The sequence below is a fragment of the Taudactylus pleione genome, unplaced genomic scaffold (assembly GCF_031769625.1).
Source record: "Taudactylus pleione unplaced genomic scaffold, aTauple2 ptg000205l, whole genome shotgun sequence".
Taxonomy (NCBI): Eukaryota; Metazoa; Chordata; class Amphibia; order Anura; family Myobatrachidae; genus Taudactylus; species Taudactylus pleione.
In genome coordinates this window covers 2,251,248-2,263,806 of record NW_028284607.1, presented here as the reverse complement: position 1 = coordinate 2,263,806, position 12,559 = coordinate 2,251,248, and the positions used below count along the sequence as shown (strand labels likewise).

General features: G+C 42.9%; 1 protein-coding gene across 1 annotated transcript in view; it reads right to left on the bottom strand.

Moving 5' to 3' along the window:
- The window catches only part of ESS2 (ess-2 spliceosome associated protein), a 28,355-nt gene extending 17,468 nt beyond the window's left edge, over positions 1-10,887 (bottom strand). The window contains exons 1-4 of the mRNA XM_088477839.1: positions 10,610-10,887; positions 9,605-9,770; positions 5,400-5,483; positions 2,620-2,792 (exon numbers count right to left, since the gene is read on the bottom strand). Of these exons, the coding sequence (XP_088333965.1) occupies positions 2,620-2,792; positions 5,400-5,483; positions 9,605-9,770; positions 10,610-10,762 (576 nt within the window). The 5' untranslated portion in view covers positions 10,763-10,887. The remainder of the gene's footprint in view (positions 1-2,619; positions 2,793-5,399; positions 5,484-9,604; positions 9,771-10,609) is intronic.
- Positions 10,888-12,559: the final 1,672 nt, after the last annotated feature.

Below are 12,559 nucleotides of genomic sequence, written 5' to 3'. Positions count from 1 at the left end.
ATGCTACAGACTAGCCAAAAGGGAAGCCTGCTCAGCTGCTGCAAGCACAGAGAGTACACACAAACTCCACACAGCAAGGGCCGCGGTGGGATCCGAGCCCACAACGTCAGCGCTGAAAGGCAGCCATGTTATAGCGCAATGATAGCAGAACCGCGCTGCTCTATGTCCAGCAGGTCTGTTGTAGCTTGACTGTGCCTCAGCTGCGTACACTAGCTCGCCTTCTGAAAAGGGAAGACGCAGCGCTCCTGTTATGGAGAATGGCGGGCCTCCGCGCATTCTTAGCACTTGCTGCCTGGGGCACATAGGCTGTACTAATACAGGCAAGAGGGTGCGCGGTGCAATGGAGACTCTCCCACTATCATCGCACCACTTCTCAGCGGTACAGCGTCTCCTCCTGTAACAAGAGGAGAGACATTGCAGGTAAAGACATCCCCACAGTAGCGGCGTCTAACGGGCGCGCGGGAGATCAACTCGGCGCCGGTGTTATTTGTGAGCACTGGCGCGGTGTATTACAGACAGCCGCTAAGCGGCTCCAAGTGCCCCCGTCAAAGCCGTCGCCGGAGCTTCTACATTACAAGCCCCGGCGCGGCTCAATTATTAGCTTGTCTGCTCCGCTAATGGCGGGCGTTTAGCGCGCCTACCGCGGCTACACCTCCTGTTCCCCATCTGGGGAGGAGGACCCGGACTGCGGACTGTCGGCGCTGCACTGCCTTTCAAGGGGGAGAGCCCGCCTCAACACTGAGCCACAGAGCTCAGTAACAAATGGCACCGCTGAAATGGCGGGCATTAACAGTGACCGCTAGCGGCATGTCACTGAGCCCAGCTAACTTCCACTGCTCCTGCTAATCAGGAGCAGTGGTCATACTTACGGACTGCTGCGGCCGGGATGCTGGGCTGAGGGGGCGGCGTGGAACCCGGACACATGCCGGTGTGAGCAGTGTCGGGTCCTCGCAGGGTCGGATGACTCCATTATGTGTGCCCCCTCCTTAGGGTCACCGGACACAGGCTGCAGTAGCCGTGTGGTGCCCTTCCCGGCGGCTCCCACGTAGCAGGCAGACTGCCACAGTAAGCAGCCTGCCTGTCCTCAGTGCTTGTAATAAAAGCTTAAATATAATTAAATGAGAAAGGCTGGAGACAGCCTGATGTGCGACCGGCTCTCTCGGGCACATTCTAAAAACTGGGGCTGATGGGGCATAGAGGGGGGAGGAGCCAGTCACACTTCTAGATTATTTAAAGTGCCAGGCTCTGCTCTACCACCGTCTATACCCCACTGTCTTGAACTCCAGTGTCCCCTAGTGGATGAAGGAGAAAAAAAAAAAAGGAAGGACAAGGTTATCACTAAAAGACATTAATGGCTTGGCTTTCTGGTTTGTTAAATAAATTCACTCAAAATTAATTTGCATCATACTCTCACCATAGGTGTGCTTTCCTTAGGGTCCTCATATGAAGCACCTTAATGCTGAGGTTATTTTTTTCACATTTGCATTCGTCACATTCCAATATCTATGACTTCTTATGTGGTACCCACACATATTATACATTGTTGTGTTTTACCTTGTTGTTGGTTTTTTTTTTTCAGAAGTCTTTGTATTTTGAGAAAATACAATTAGTCTTTTTACTCGTTCTAACACATGAAAACTTAACCCAAATGTATTTTTTATTGAAATTTCAAGAACCAAAAGCCAAAACGTAATACGTTTTGTCTTATAAACACCACAAAGAAAAAAATGTATGGATCTTGTTTCACCAAAAATATGCCGTTCCAAAATAACAAAAAATATTCACTGTCTCGATTTAAACGCTTCTTATGTGTGGGAAGAATAGGGTAGCCCAACAAGGCCTCATATTATAAACTAGACCACCTACTGCAATAAATGAGGTACCCCTTTTTTATTTGATACAATATGGGGGAGAAAAGAGCTTGAGATTCCCCCCCTCCAGCCCCAAATGTGAACATTTTTATTTTTTTGTGTACTGATTCATTTTTTGTATGGTGATCACCAGACAATAACTACTAAGGAGGTACATTGTTTGAAAGAGGAGACTTCCATCTTTCAAGTCAGGTTGTCCATGTGTTTTTGTGCGGACCAGTATGGGGGAGATAGAGCACCATGTGCTCTTCCTCATCTATGGGGAGCTATTTTTCCCAGGTGATCACCAGACAATAGCTACAATGGGGCCACATAATATGAAATAGGAAATCTCCGCAAGTGGCACTTCCGATGATGGCTCAGGCTGCTGCAGGAAGTCCCCACCGGTCGCCTGAAATGGTGGGGACAAGGTAATTTATTTTTGCCCAGCACACTACCTGCTGCTGAGGACGACGCAGTCTAGCTGTATATGCAGAGGACGAGCCCCACTCATCCTCCGCAGCAAATGGGATAAAGAATACCTGTCGCCTACACAATGAAGGTAGCTATTTGTATGGTCTGGTTATAGTAAAAGACTATTCTCATGAGGATTGGTAAGTCAATAACATTTCTATCTACTCTATATCACAGGCATTCTTTAAACTTTCTCAACCTTTTTTTTTTTTCTTTTTAAATAATTGAAATATGTCTCCATTACCTGTGTATGCGCTATTGAAGATCACACACATATTTGGGATTCTCTGTTTACCTGTTTGTACTCTTCCTCTGCTTCATACAGCCAGGAATTCCGACTTCGCTCCTTCTCTTTTGCCACCTCCATTATCTGTTCAAATGAAGCATTGTCCTCGCTTGTATGTTTCGCTAAAAAATTATCAAGGCCGGGAAGCGCCTTTCCGCCCTCATCTGTTTTCTCGCAGTCCCCTACAATATTAACATTAGTGCACTTAGTTTGAAGCCATGAGATTATTTGCCATCACTTGCTGTACAAGCAAATTTAACCAGCAAGCTAAATAAGTAGTTCGTAAATCGTAAAAATATAACAGAATAGTGTTGCAGCTAGGCTGTTTTAGCGGGGCGCCGCGCCCTTCCCTATTTTATAAGGGAAAAATGTGCCCTACCCTTTTAGCGGCGCCCCGCTAAAACAGCCTGCCATGAGCCTTCCCCACCTGCGGGCAGCAGTGTCCCATGGGAGGGAAAAGTTGCGCACGGCATCTATTCACCGTGAATGTAGAGCCTGGGGAAGCCCTGCACCTCGTTAAGTGCTGGGCACGTGCCCAAGTGTGACAAATTGGAGGAGTGTCACAAGGCCACGCCACTCCCTGGCCAGCCACGCCCCCTTTTCCGAAGCGCGAACAGACTATCTGCTGGCACCCCAAGCGCCATGCCCGCAATCTAGCAGGAGCACTAACAGAAGGTTCATAAAACACTCCCCAGACTCCGCAATGGAGAAGGAAAAGGTAAATGATGGCCATGCATAAGATTTCACAGATTTTAGAAAACAGAACAAGCTTTGTGTTTAATTTACAATGTAGCGCTTTCATAACATTAAATTCCAAATAACCAAAGGAATCTATTACAAATTATACAGCTGATGATAATGTCAGGTCAATACAAAGTATTTTCCAAAAAGTCAAAAGAGCATATTCAATATGGGAGCAAAAAGTCATCATTTTCGCATGTTTGAATTATCCCTGTATTCAATTACAAAGATTTTTTGCTTTTGAAAAAAAACGGGGATAAGTTTTCACCATGTTTTACATGGCGAAAAAAAGTGCAGAATTGGGGTTTAGGGGTGCATGCTTAAAAAAAAAAAAAAGCAGCTTGCACCCCTGAGAATAGCCCCTAAAAGTGAACTGTGTCATAAAAAGTAAAATAGGGACTCCCCAAAAAAAATTCTTTAATTTTGTGGTTAAAAAAAATAAAAGAATATGGGGAACATGTTTTTAAATAAAATTATGGGGGGGGGGGGTTTTTTTTTCCCAAGTATGCGGCAGGTGTTTAAACGAATGCGGGTGGCAGAAGCAGGTGCTTTTTTGAAGAATTTTCAAAATGCACTTTAGGGACTTAAAAATATGCTTACCTCCATTTTCATGTACCCCAAATTTGATAGGAATAGTTATTTAAAAAAAAATGAAAAAAAATCTAAGTGCTATTCTTCACCACAGCCGCAAATTTGACAAACTCCGACTTCCTTCAGCAGGCAAAAATGGGCGTACCCAAAATGATCCCCCATGTCTGGACACTTTTAGGGGGATCCCAGGCACATTTCCCGAAAATTCCCGTTTTTTTCCGCAGATCCCGGTTTCGCTCCTTTTAAATTGAATACGGGGGATAAGCAGGCACGCGCCCGATACTTTATTCCCACTTTAACCTCCATATTGAATATGGCTCAAAGAGTAATTTAAAGGGAATACCTTTAGTTGGATAAAGAACAGATAAGCTCAGTGCTGTGCATTGAATACACTTGTATCTAAACAGCATATATATTGTATGAAGGGAGAAAAACTAAAAGAATTTGTGAAGACAAACTTTTCCTTTAAATTATTACACATTTGGCTTAGTTATGGGGCACTCAGATAAAAATTCAGCCTTCAATACTAAAAACTGAACAACATCTGCACTTAGAGGACATGTTCCCCAACTAGAGGTCACAAAGGGGCATGTGGAATTACTTAAGATGTGGTGGGCTGTTCCATGATGGATGCTCTCACTGTGTACCGATGAGATCCTTACGGCTGTCAGTCCAAGTAGTGACCATATCTTGATTTTTTTGTTTAAGATAACTATATACTTTTAAAGGACCATAAAACCACACAATTTATATTTTCAGGTATGAATTATGGAGGTAAAAAACATTGTTCAGTGTTACCCTGACTTTTCTACTGTAACGCTATTGAAAAGTAAAGTATTAGCTGCCATCTCCATTACAACGAAAGCTCCTGCCACACCTTAAAGACACTGTCTTGGTTAAATCCCATACAGGTCAAAAAGCTAATTCTACAATCATTTGAGCCAGTGTGAACACAGTGCACTGCCGCAGGGAAAGAATCCACACAGTGCACTGCCGCAGGGAAAGAATCCACACAGTGCACTGCCGCAGGGAAAGAATCCACACAGTGCACTGCCGCAGGGAAAGAATCCACACAGTGCACTGCCGCAGGGAAAGAATCCACACAGTGCACTGCCGCGGGGAAAGAATCCACACAGTGCACTGCCGCGGGGAAAGAATCCACACAGTGCACTGCCGCAGGGAAAGAATCCACACAGTGCATTTCTGCACAGTAACCCAGAAATACTGTCATTCAGACTCTACTTGCTTAGCTAGGGAAGCACCCCACCCCACATGGCAACCTGCCGCAGAGAATTCAAACTCAGCATGGTGGACATATTTAGTGATATATAAAGACTCTGATTATTTTATATGAAGCAGGCAATGTGATGTAAACATACTGTGGAGAGTGTTGTTCAGATTTCAGTTACTTTCACATGATTACTAAGAAATATAGGCAACATAGTCAAGGGACTTACCTTCATCCCCTGCTCTGTGCTTAGCAATCAGTGCAGGTGTACCTGGAATACCAGCAGGTGTTTCAAAAGTGGTAGGTGTTGCATCTGAAGAATAGTGAAAGCAGCTTTGAGACACATGATTAAAACAGGATATTACACCAATATTTCCCCAAGTTAATATATACATCTTCATGCACAGCCTTCAAATGTACCCTTAAAACTTCTCTCTTCAATGAAGCCTACCACCCCTCCTTCTAAGCCCCAGCCTCTGCACCCTCTTTGGGTCAAACATAGCCCCTATAGAATGTAAGCTCTCGTGAGCAGGACTCTTTCCCCTTTGTATTCTCAATATAATTGCATAACAATTACATCATGTATGTAGATAGATAGAAACAGGCGGTACCCCGAAGAATTCTCAAACCTGTTATATAAACACGTTGGTGGTTTACCAGGTTTGAGAAGTCTCCGGAGTGCCGCCTGTTTCCTTCTATATATTTTGGGGTATTGCCCTAAGGGGAGGGCACCCGGAGCGAGGTAATGGCCCGTTGAGGCCAGCAGAGTGCCGGACACAAGTTTGCTTATGTTTATACTTTAATTCATATTTGTAGCATTTTATACATGAAGAAAGTAAGCAAAAACATATTTCCTATACTAAGTGGTACAGGATAATGTATTCATCGTCAAACATATGCATTCATATGGAAATGTAACCCCCCCTCCCAAAAAAAGAGAACATTAATTCACTAGCCTATAAATAACAGAAACTCTAGCAGAAGATAATGACAGTGTCACCTTTATACACCTTGACTCATAGGTTCTTATCACCATAGAAAGGTTTATTATAATAGAAATGTATTCTATTGATTTGCTAACAATGATAAATACGGATAGAATAGTAAATCGACCACTTTATGTAAAACTTTTTTTGGCATGTTGTTTTACAGTATAGTCCAGTGGTAGCCAAATTTGGTGCCACGCACGCAGGTGTGCCACAGTTTGGTGGACCAGGACCAAGTCAAATTATTTATGGTCAGTTTTTAAGCAATAAAAATGCTGGCAACCCTGTCCACCACCACATAACTGAACCTAAGGATGACAGATGAGCACAATTTACTTAATTTAATAATATTTTCTCAATAAAACTTTTTGCCTAGGGGTACTATTAAAAACATGCTGATACTTTTGATTGTTGTGATTCAGAAAAAGTTTGGGAACCATTGGTATAGTCTCTAATAGAAGGGAAAACTTTTTAGCACTGACTGTGATTGTTTATTTCTTTGGCGCAAGTCACAATATTCTTCTATTCTATATTCCGCAGAATAATGATTGCCCATGTGCAAAAAGGAAAATTAGATTTCCCATTTCAATTCATTTTACAGTAAATGTCAGGAAACAGATATACTAAAACTAAAAATTCTTAATTTTCAGATATGAAGCATTAAAGTAAAACATTATTCAGTATTATTCTGATATTTCACTGTAGTATAATTAATAAAATATTACCTCCATGCTCCATTACACACATGATATGTAGGACAAGTTTATAATGCTGTCCTAAAGTTGCAAATGGAATTTTAATGTCAAAAAGTGGTTTTACTTGCTCTTACAGGCACAAAATGCTCAAAACACATTTCAAAGTCAGGGGGCGATTCAATTCAATGCGATGTTGGATAGCCCCGGGAGGGAGCTCCCGAAGCTATTCAATTCAATGTGATGTTTGGGTGGGCTAAAGGATTCTTCTCGCACCCTCCTGGGATGCGAGGACAAATCCAACAAAAGTGCCGGCCGCGTGGCTGGTTTCCGGCTTAGAGCAGCCAGCATTTTAGTCGGAGAATGCCGATTCTCGCGACTGAACACCAAGGTTAAGTCGAGAGAACCAGCATTCTATGACTTAACAGCGCGCTGACTTGAACAGCACCGGGAGATGCCTCCCGGGACATTTCAAAATCGTATTTACATTAAATGGCACTCTCAGAATGTCTATAAAAGTAGATACCAAAGAGATGGATTATTATAGGACTCAAATTAAAGCAATACGGTCACAACTTAAGTGGCTTTTCCACTTTCGGATAACTTTAATGACATAGTGCTTTTCATTTGCAAACAAACAATAATAAAGCAAGACTAGGTATTAACATACAGATAAGAAGGCCCTGCTCGCAAACTTACGATTTATTATTGTTTATTTGTATAGTGCTGCCGAATTACACAGCTCTTTCTGGGGAATATTGAATAATGGTGTTTACAGTCTAAATTGCCTACCACAGATACTAGGGTGCATTTTGTCAGAAGCCAATTGACCTACCAGTATGTTTTTGAACTGTAGAAGGAAACCAGAACACCAGTAGAAAACCTGTGCAAACTATGTGAGAACATACATATTGCATACAAATGGGGCTCTGGTCGAACCAAACCAAGCACTGAGACACTGGTATTTATATTATTAGGCAGACTTGTTATTTTATATTACCTGGGAGATCACACAAACTACTGCAATGCAGAGAATACGCACAGCTTTTCATACTCTACTGCAATGTAACACATCTGCCTGATGATATGAATACATGGCTGAGCCACACAAAAGGAAACCAGAAAGATAATCAATATATTTATTAAGACTTGTAGGAGGGCATTTACAAATCAGAATAAGCTCATCCTCGTGGAGAACATTGCCATATATCAAAGCTTGTTGGCAGTTCTTGCTGAGGTAATTTGTATTCCATACAAAAGGAGAAGGGAGAAACTATTAAGAGCCATTATAATAATTATTCAAATCCTCACTAATGTAGTCCCGCCACTATACGAGAATATGTACTCTTAGAATCCCACAGTAAGGAAACATGGAGCCATCAGACGAGGACACCGGAACGGGGTTTTAAATAACTTTGCTGATCTTTATTGCAGCTTTCAGTTATTCTAGCAAACAGAAAGGTTTCATAGTGTAAACCAATGGTTCCCCAACAAGGTACCGTGGACGGGTTATCTGGTCCCAAGTCAAATTATTTGGGCCAGCATCTTAGTAGGCTGAGGCACGTTGCTGACTGTTGTCTTAGGGCCTGATTCAGATATAGAGTAAGAAAGAAAAAGTAACTGTGTACATGGACAAAACATGTTACAATGCAAGGGGTGCAAATACATACTTTTTTTTTTTGCAATCAGGGTAAATACTGACTGCTTTTCCATGTAGCCCACAAATGCTCAACAACTTTATTTTTACACTGCCATTTAGATTTTAGTTTGAACACAGCCCTCCCAAATCTAAATCTCACTGCACATTTTACATCTACCCACCTGCAGTGCAGCATGGTTTTACCGAGGGGCACAGTTACTTGCTCTTCCTCTATTCCCAAATCTGAATCAGGCCCTTAGATAAGAAGCTTGTATCCATAACACATGCTGATCTGCTTAGTCTGGATCTTCCCCTTCAATCGCCTTCACCTTCCAGATCCCGGCAGTACTCTACGTACATAGGGTCCCCTCCCCTCTCATGACTGCCCCATGTTTGTCCCATCCTCTCTTTGGGGAGAATTTACAAAGCAGCAGCTTTTCCCGGCGGGTTGCAAGTATTTAAAACGGCAACTGCAGTCAGGGTTAAACACACTGGGCTTACACTGACTGCAGGTGCCGTCTTAAATATAGACCCGCAAACCTGTCGGGAAGCAGCGTCTTACAGAAGCTGCTGCTTCGTAAAATCTCCCTTGTGTCTCTGTCACTATGTTTGTATTAGTCTGTCGTATCTGTCACTGACTGCCCCCATGTCTGTCCCATTCTCTCTGTCATTATGTTTGTATTAGTCTCTTTCTTTAAGCTGTATGTATACCTGTCACTCCATGTGTGCCTCTCTGTACCCCCTTTTTTGTGTATGTCTCCTGTCATCCTCTTGTTCCATCTGTTTCCTCTCCCATCTGCTCCCACAACCCAAAGATCACTTACACTTGACACCTTCTCCCCCTAGTCTTACACTTCTTGGCTATTCATGGTTTTTCTTCCCTGCTCTGTTGCTGATTAGAAGCTATGTGGAAAACAGAAGCGTAACAGTGTCCACCACCACATAAGTGAACCCAACGATGACAAGTAAGCATCATTTTCTCATTTTAATAATTTTTGCTAAGTATCTCAATAGGAAACTTTCGGTTTAGGACTGCTGCAAAAAAACTGTTCAGTATCTAGGGCACCATAATACAATAATGTTTAAAAACCTCTGGTGTCATTTTTTTTTCTCTTACAAGGTAAAGGAGATTCTCGAGAACATTTCCCAGAAGACCCGAACTTGATAGCTATTTGCCTCATCTTCTCAAGGTCCCCAGACTCTTCAGCCTCTAAATATTCCTTCTGAGCTCGCAGCTTCTCCACATCTGGGAAGAAGTCTCTCTGGATGATATTCTGCAGGTTCTGTATAAGACATTTTACAGAGTCAGTCTGACAAGCTCTCCACACTAAACATTCTCACTTGTCAAGATTCACATACAGTGGAACATTTTATGTTAAAAGTTTCTTTTATTAGTAATTTAACTGCAAAACCCGGCAGTCTAACTTATTTGATCTTGTCTATATGAATTATGTCATGTAATAAACTCATGTAATAACATCCATATGTAATTATATGATATTATATCCTCTCTGGTAATGCATACTTTAAAACAAATCATAGGATGATTCATTTTAAGTACACATTACCAGAGAGGATATTAAATATTAATGTATAAGGCAGTGGTTCCCAAACTTTTTTTAATCACGGCGCCCTACAGTATCAGCATTGTTTTCAAGGCACCCCTAAGCCAAAAAGTAAAAGTAAATTGTGCTTACCTGTCATCCTTAGTGGGTGACAGGTTTGCGCTTCTGTCTGTCCACATATTTACATTACATTGACCATAAATAATTTGATGCTGGACCATCAACCTGAGGCACCCCTGCAAGTGTCCCGAGGCACCCCAGGGTGCCACGGCACACAGTTTGGGAACCACTGGTATAAGGTCTCAATGCTGCTGTGAAACCACAGGTCCCAGCATCCCCTGTCATCCTCTTGTTGGCAGGGTGTGCTAGGACTTACTGCTCCCCAACAGCCAGAGGGTGTGAAGCTGTACGGTATACATGTTCACATTATTCAGCTGGATGTATGGGGTCTACACATGAGATCTCTGTTGCGGTGCTAGTGGCTTTCAGTGCTCAGCGAATAAAATATAACTCTAGACATAGGGATAGGTACATACACCAGGGTCAGGTGCTCTCACCTGTATGTACGTCTCTTCGCATAGCACCTTCTTCTTCAGTTTTGTGCTCTCACCCTTATCCACCGTCTCGCTGGGCACGGCCAGGGCAGCGGATCCCGGCTTGTGAACTGACAGAGCCCTAGAGGGTGAGCTCTCCGGCCCGGGGGCGGCCATTGCTCAACGACACAGAACCGTATTCGCAGATCAAGAAAACAACGCGCGCACACTGCCCAGAGCGGAAGTGTCAGTAGTATGAACCTCTAGGGACACCGTCCGTACGCAAAGCCTGCCGGGAATTGTAGTTGCTGCTGCCGATATGGTTGATACGAACTCCCCTTCAGCTAAAGGACTCGGACGTGACGTCGAATGAGGGCGGATGTGCGGTTCAATTCCCTGACAGCACTGTTTTTTGTCTATCTTTTGAACTGTAGTATCGGTAGTATCTAGATGCCCTTCTCGAAGAGGACCCCGACGTCATCAGCTACCGTGTAGTAGCTGGCGGCTGGCCAGTGCCACCAATAGCAGAAAATAGAACTTTGCTGCCAGCATCGTCATTTTTGGTTGTATTTGTTTTGATTTATGCCTCCAGGATCGATACAGAAATGACGATCACATTTATTTCCCCGGATAGATTGATCTTCGATGTCCATTCCTACTCCCAGATTTTCAATATTTTTCATGTGAAATATAATTTTTAAGTACTAACTGGGAGCAATTCTCCATCTTTATTGTCTGTGGTGTAATATTCATAGGCAAACGGGGGGGGGGGGCCGTAACCGCAGTAGAAATTGTAAAATAATAGAATTTTACTGCATGTTCTTCTCAGAATCACAAATGAAATAAATAGCACCCCCTGTTTTATCTTTTAATATGTGTCAGCCACCTGTGCACCAACTAGGAGATCTGAAAAACATGCACTGTTATGGGTGCAATGCTATAGACCATCCATAGGGTATATTATTAATACAGTATAATACACTATTCAGTGCATAAGAAGACCAATATGTACATATATGCCCAGGTAGTGCTAGGTTCTTCTGCTGCTCTCCCGGACTTGCGCCAAAGCGCAGGAATGGTGCTCACGTCTGAAAAAAAACATTCTGCTCACACAGGATGGTCCTACTGCCGCATCTAATGGCTTACTGTGATTGCTGGTCCTGTATATGCTGGAATTATGCAACACAATATACTTTGTATGACGCATATTAAAGCTGGATAAGTACTAATTATGCCCTCTTCATGGACTGGCCACACTGACTCTAAAAAACAAGCATTTGGAAAGCCCCCTCTAGAAATCCTGCGTTTGCCACTGATATTTGTGCATCTAATGGAGCGTACACACGGTCAGATTTGTCAGACTTGTCAGATTTGTCAGATGAACGATTGAACGATTAAACGATCTGAACGATTTGAACGATTTTACCAAAGTTTTGAACGATTGAACGATTTTTGACTGCATTAAAATGAATGGAATCGTCCAAGTCTGACTGCAAACCCATCAGATGTCAGATATCGTTATCTGACAATCGGGAACGCGCATCGTTGATCGTCCATCGTTCAGGCATGTCAGATATGAACGATTTTCCTTCAGATATGAACGACTGAACGATTTTTAAATCGTTATCGTTCATATCTGAAGGAAAAATCTGATCGTGTGTATGCACCATAAGGGTGGGTACACACTAGGACGACCTGCTATCTTGCTGATGGTCGGGGAAATTACCCTTCGCCCCAAACCATGCAAGATTGCTGGTACACACTAGGAAGATTTAAGGTGTAACGGAACGATCACTCGTTCCAACCTTCATTAGATTACACAGTCTCGCATGCGATATTGTGTGATTGGCTGTGCCAATACCATGATATCGCATGTGATCCGCGGAAGTGCCCAATCGGGCATACATACTGCACAATATGTCCAATTTGCACTGAAACGACAAATTCGGGCAATATCGTGCAAGTGTGTACCTG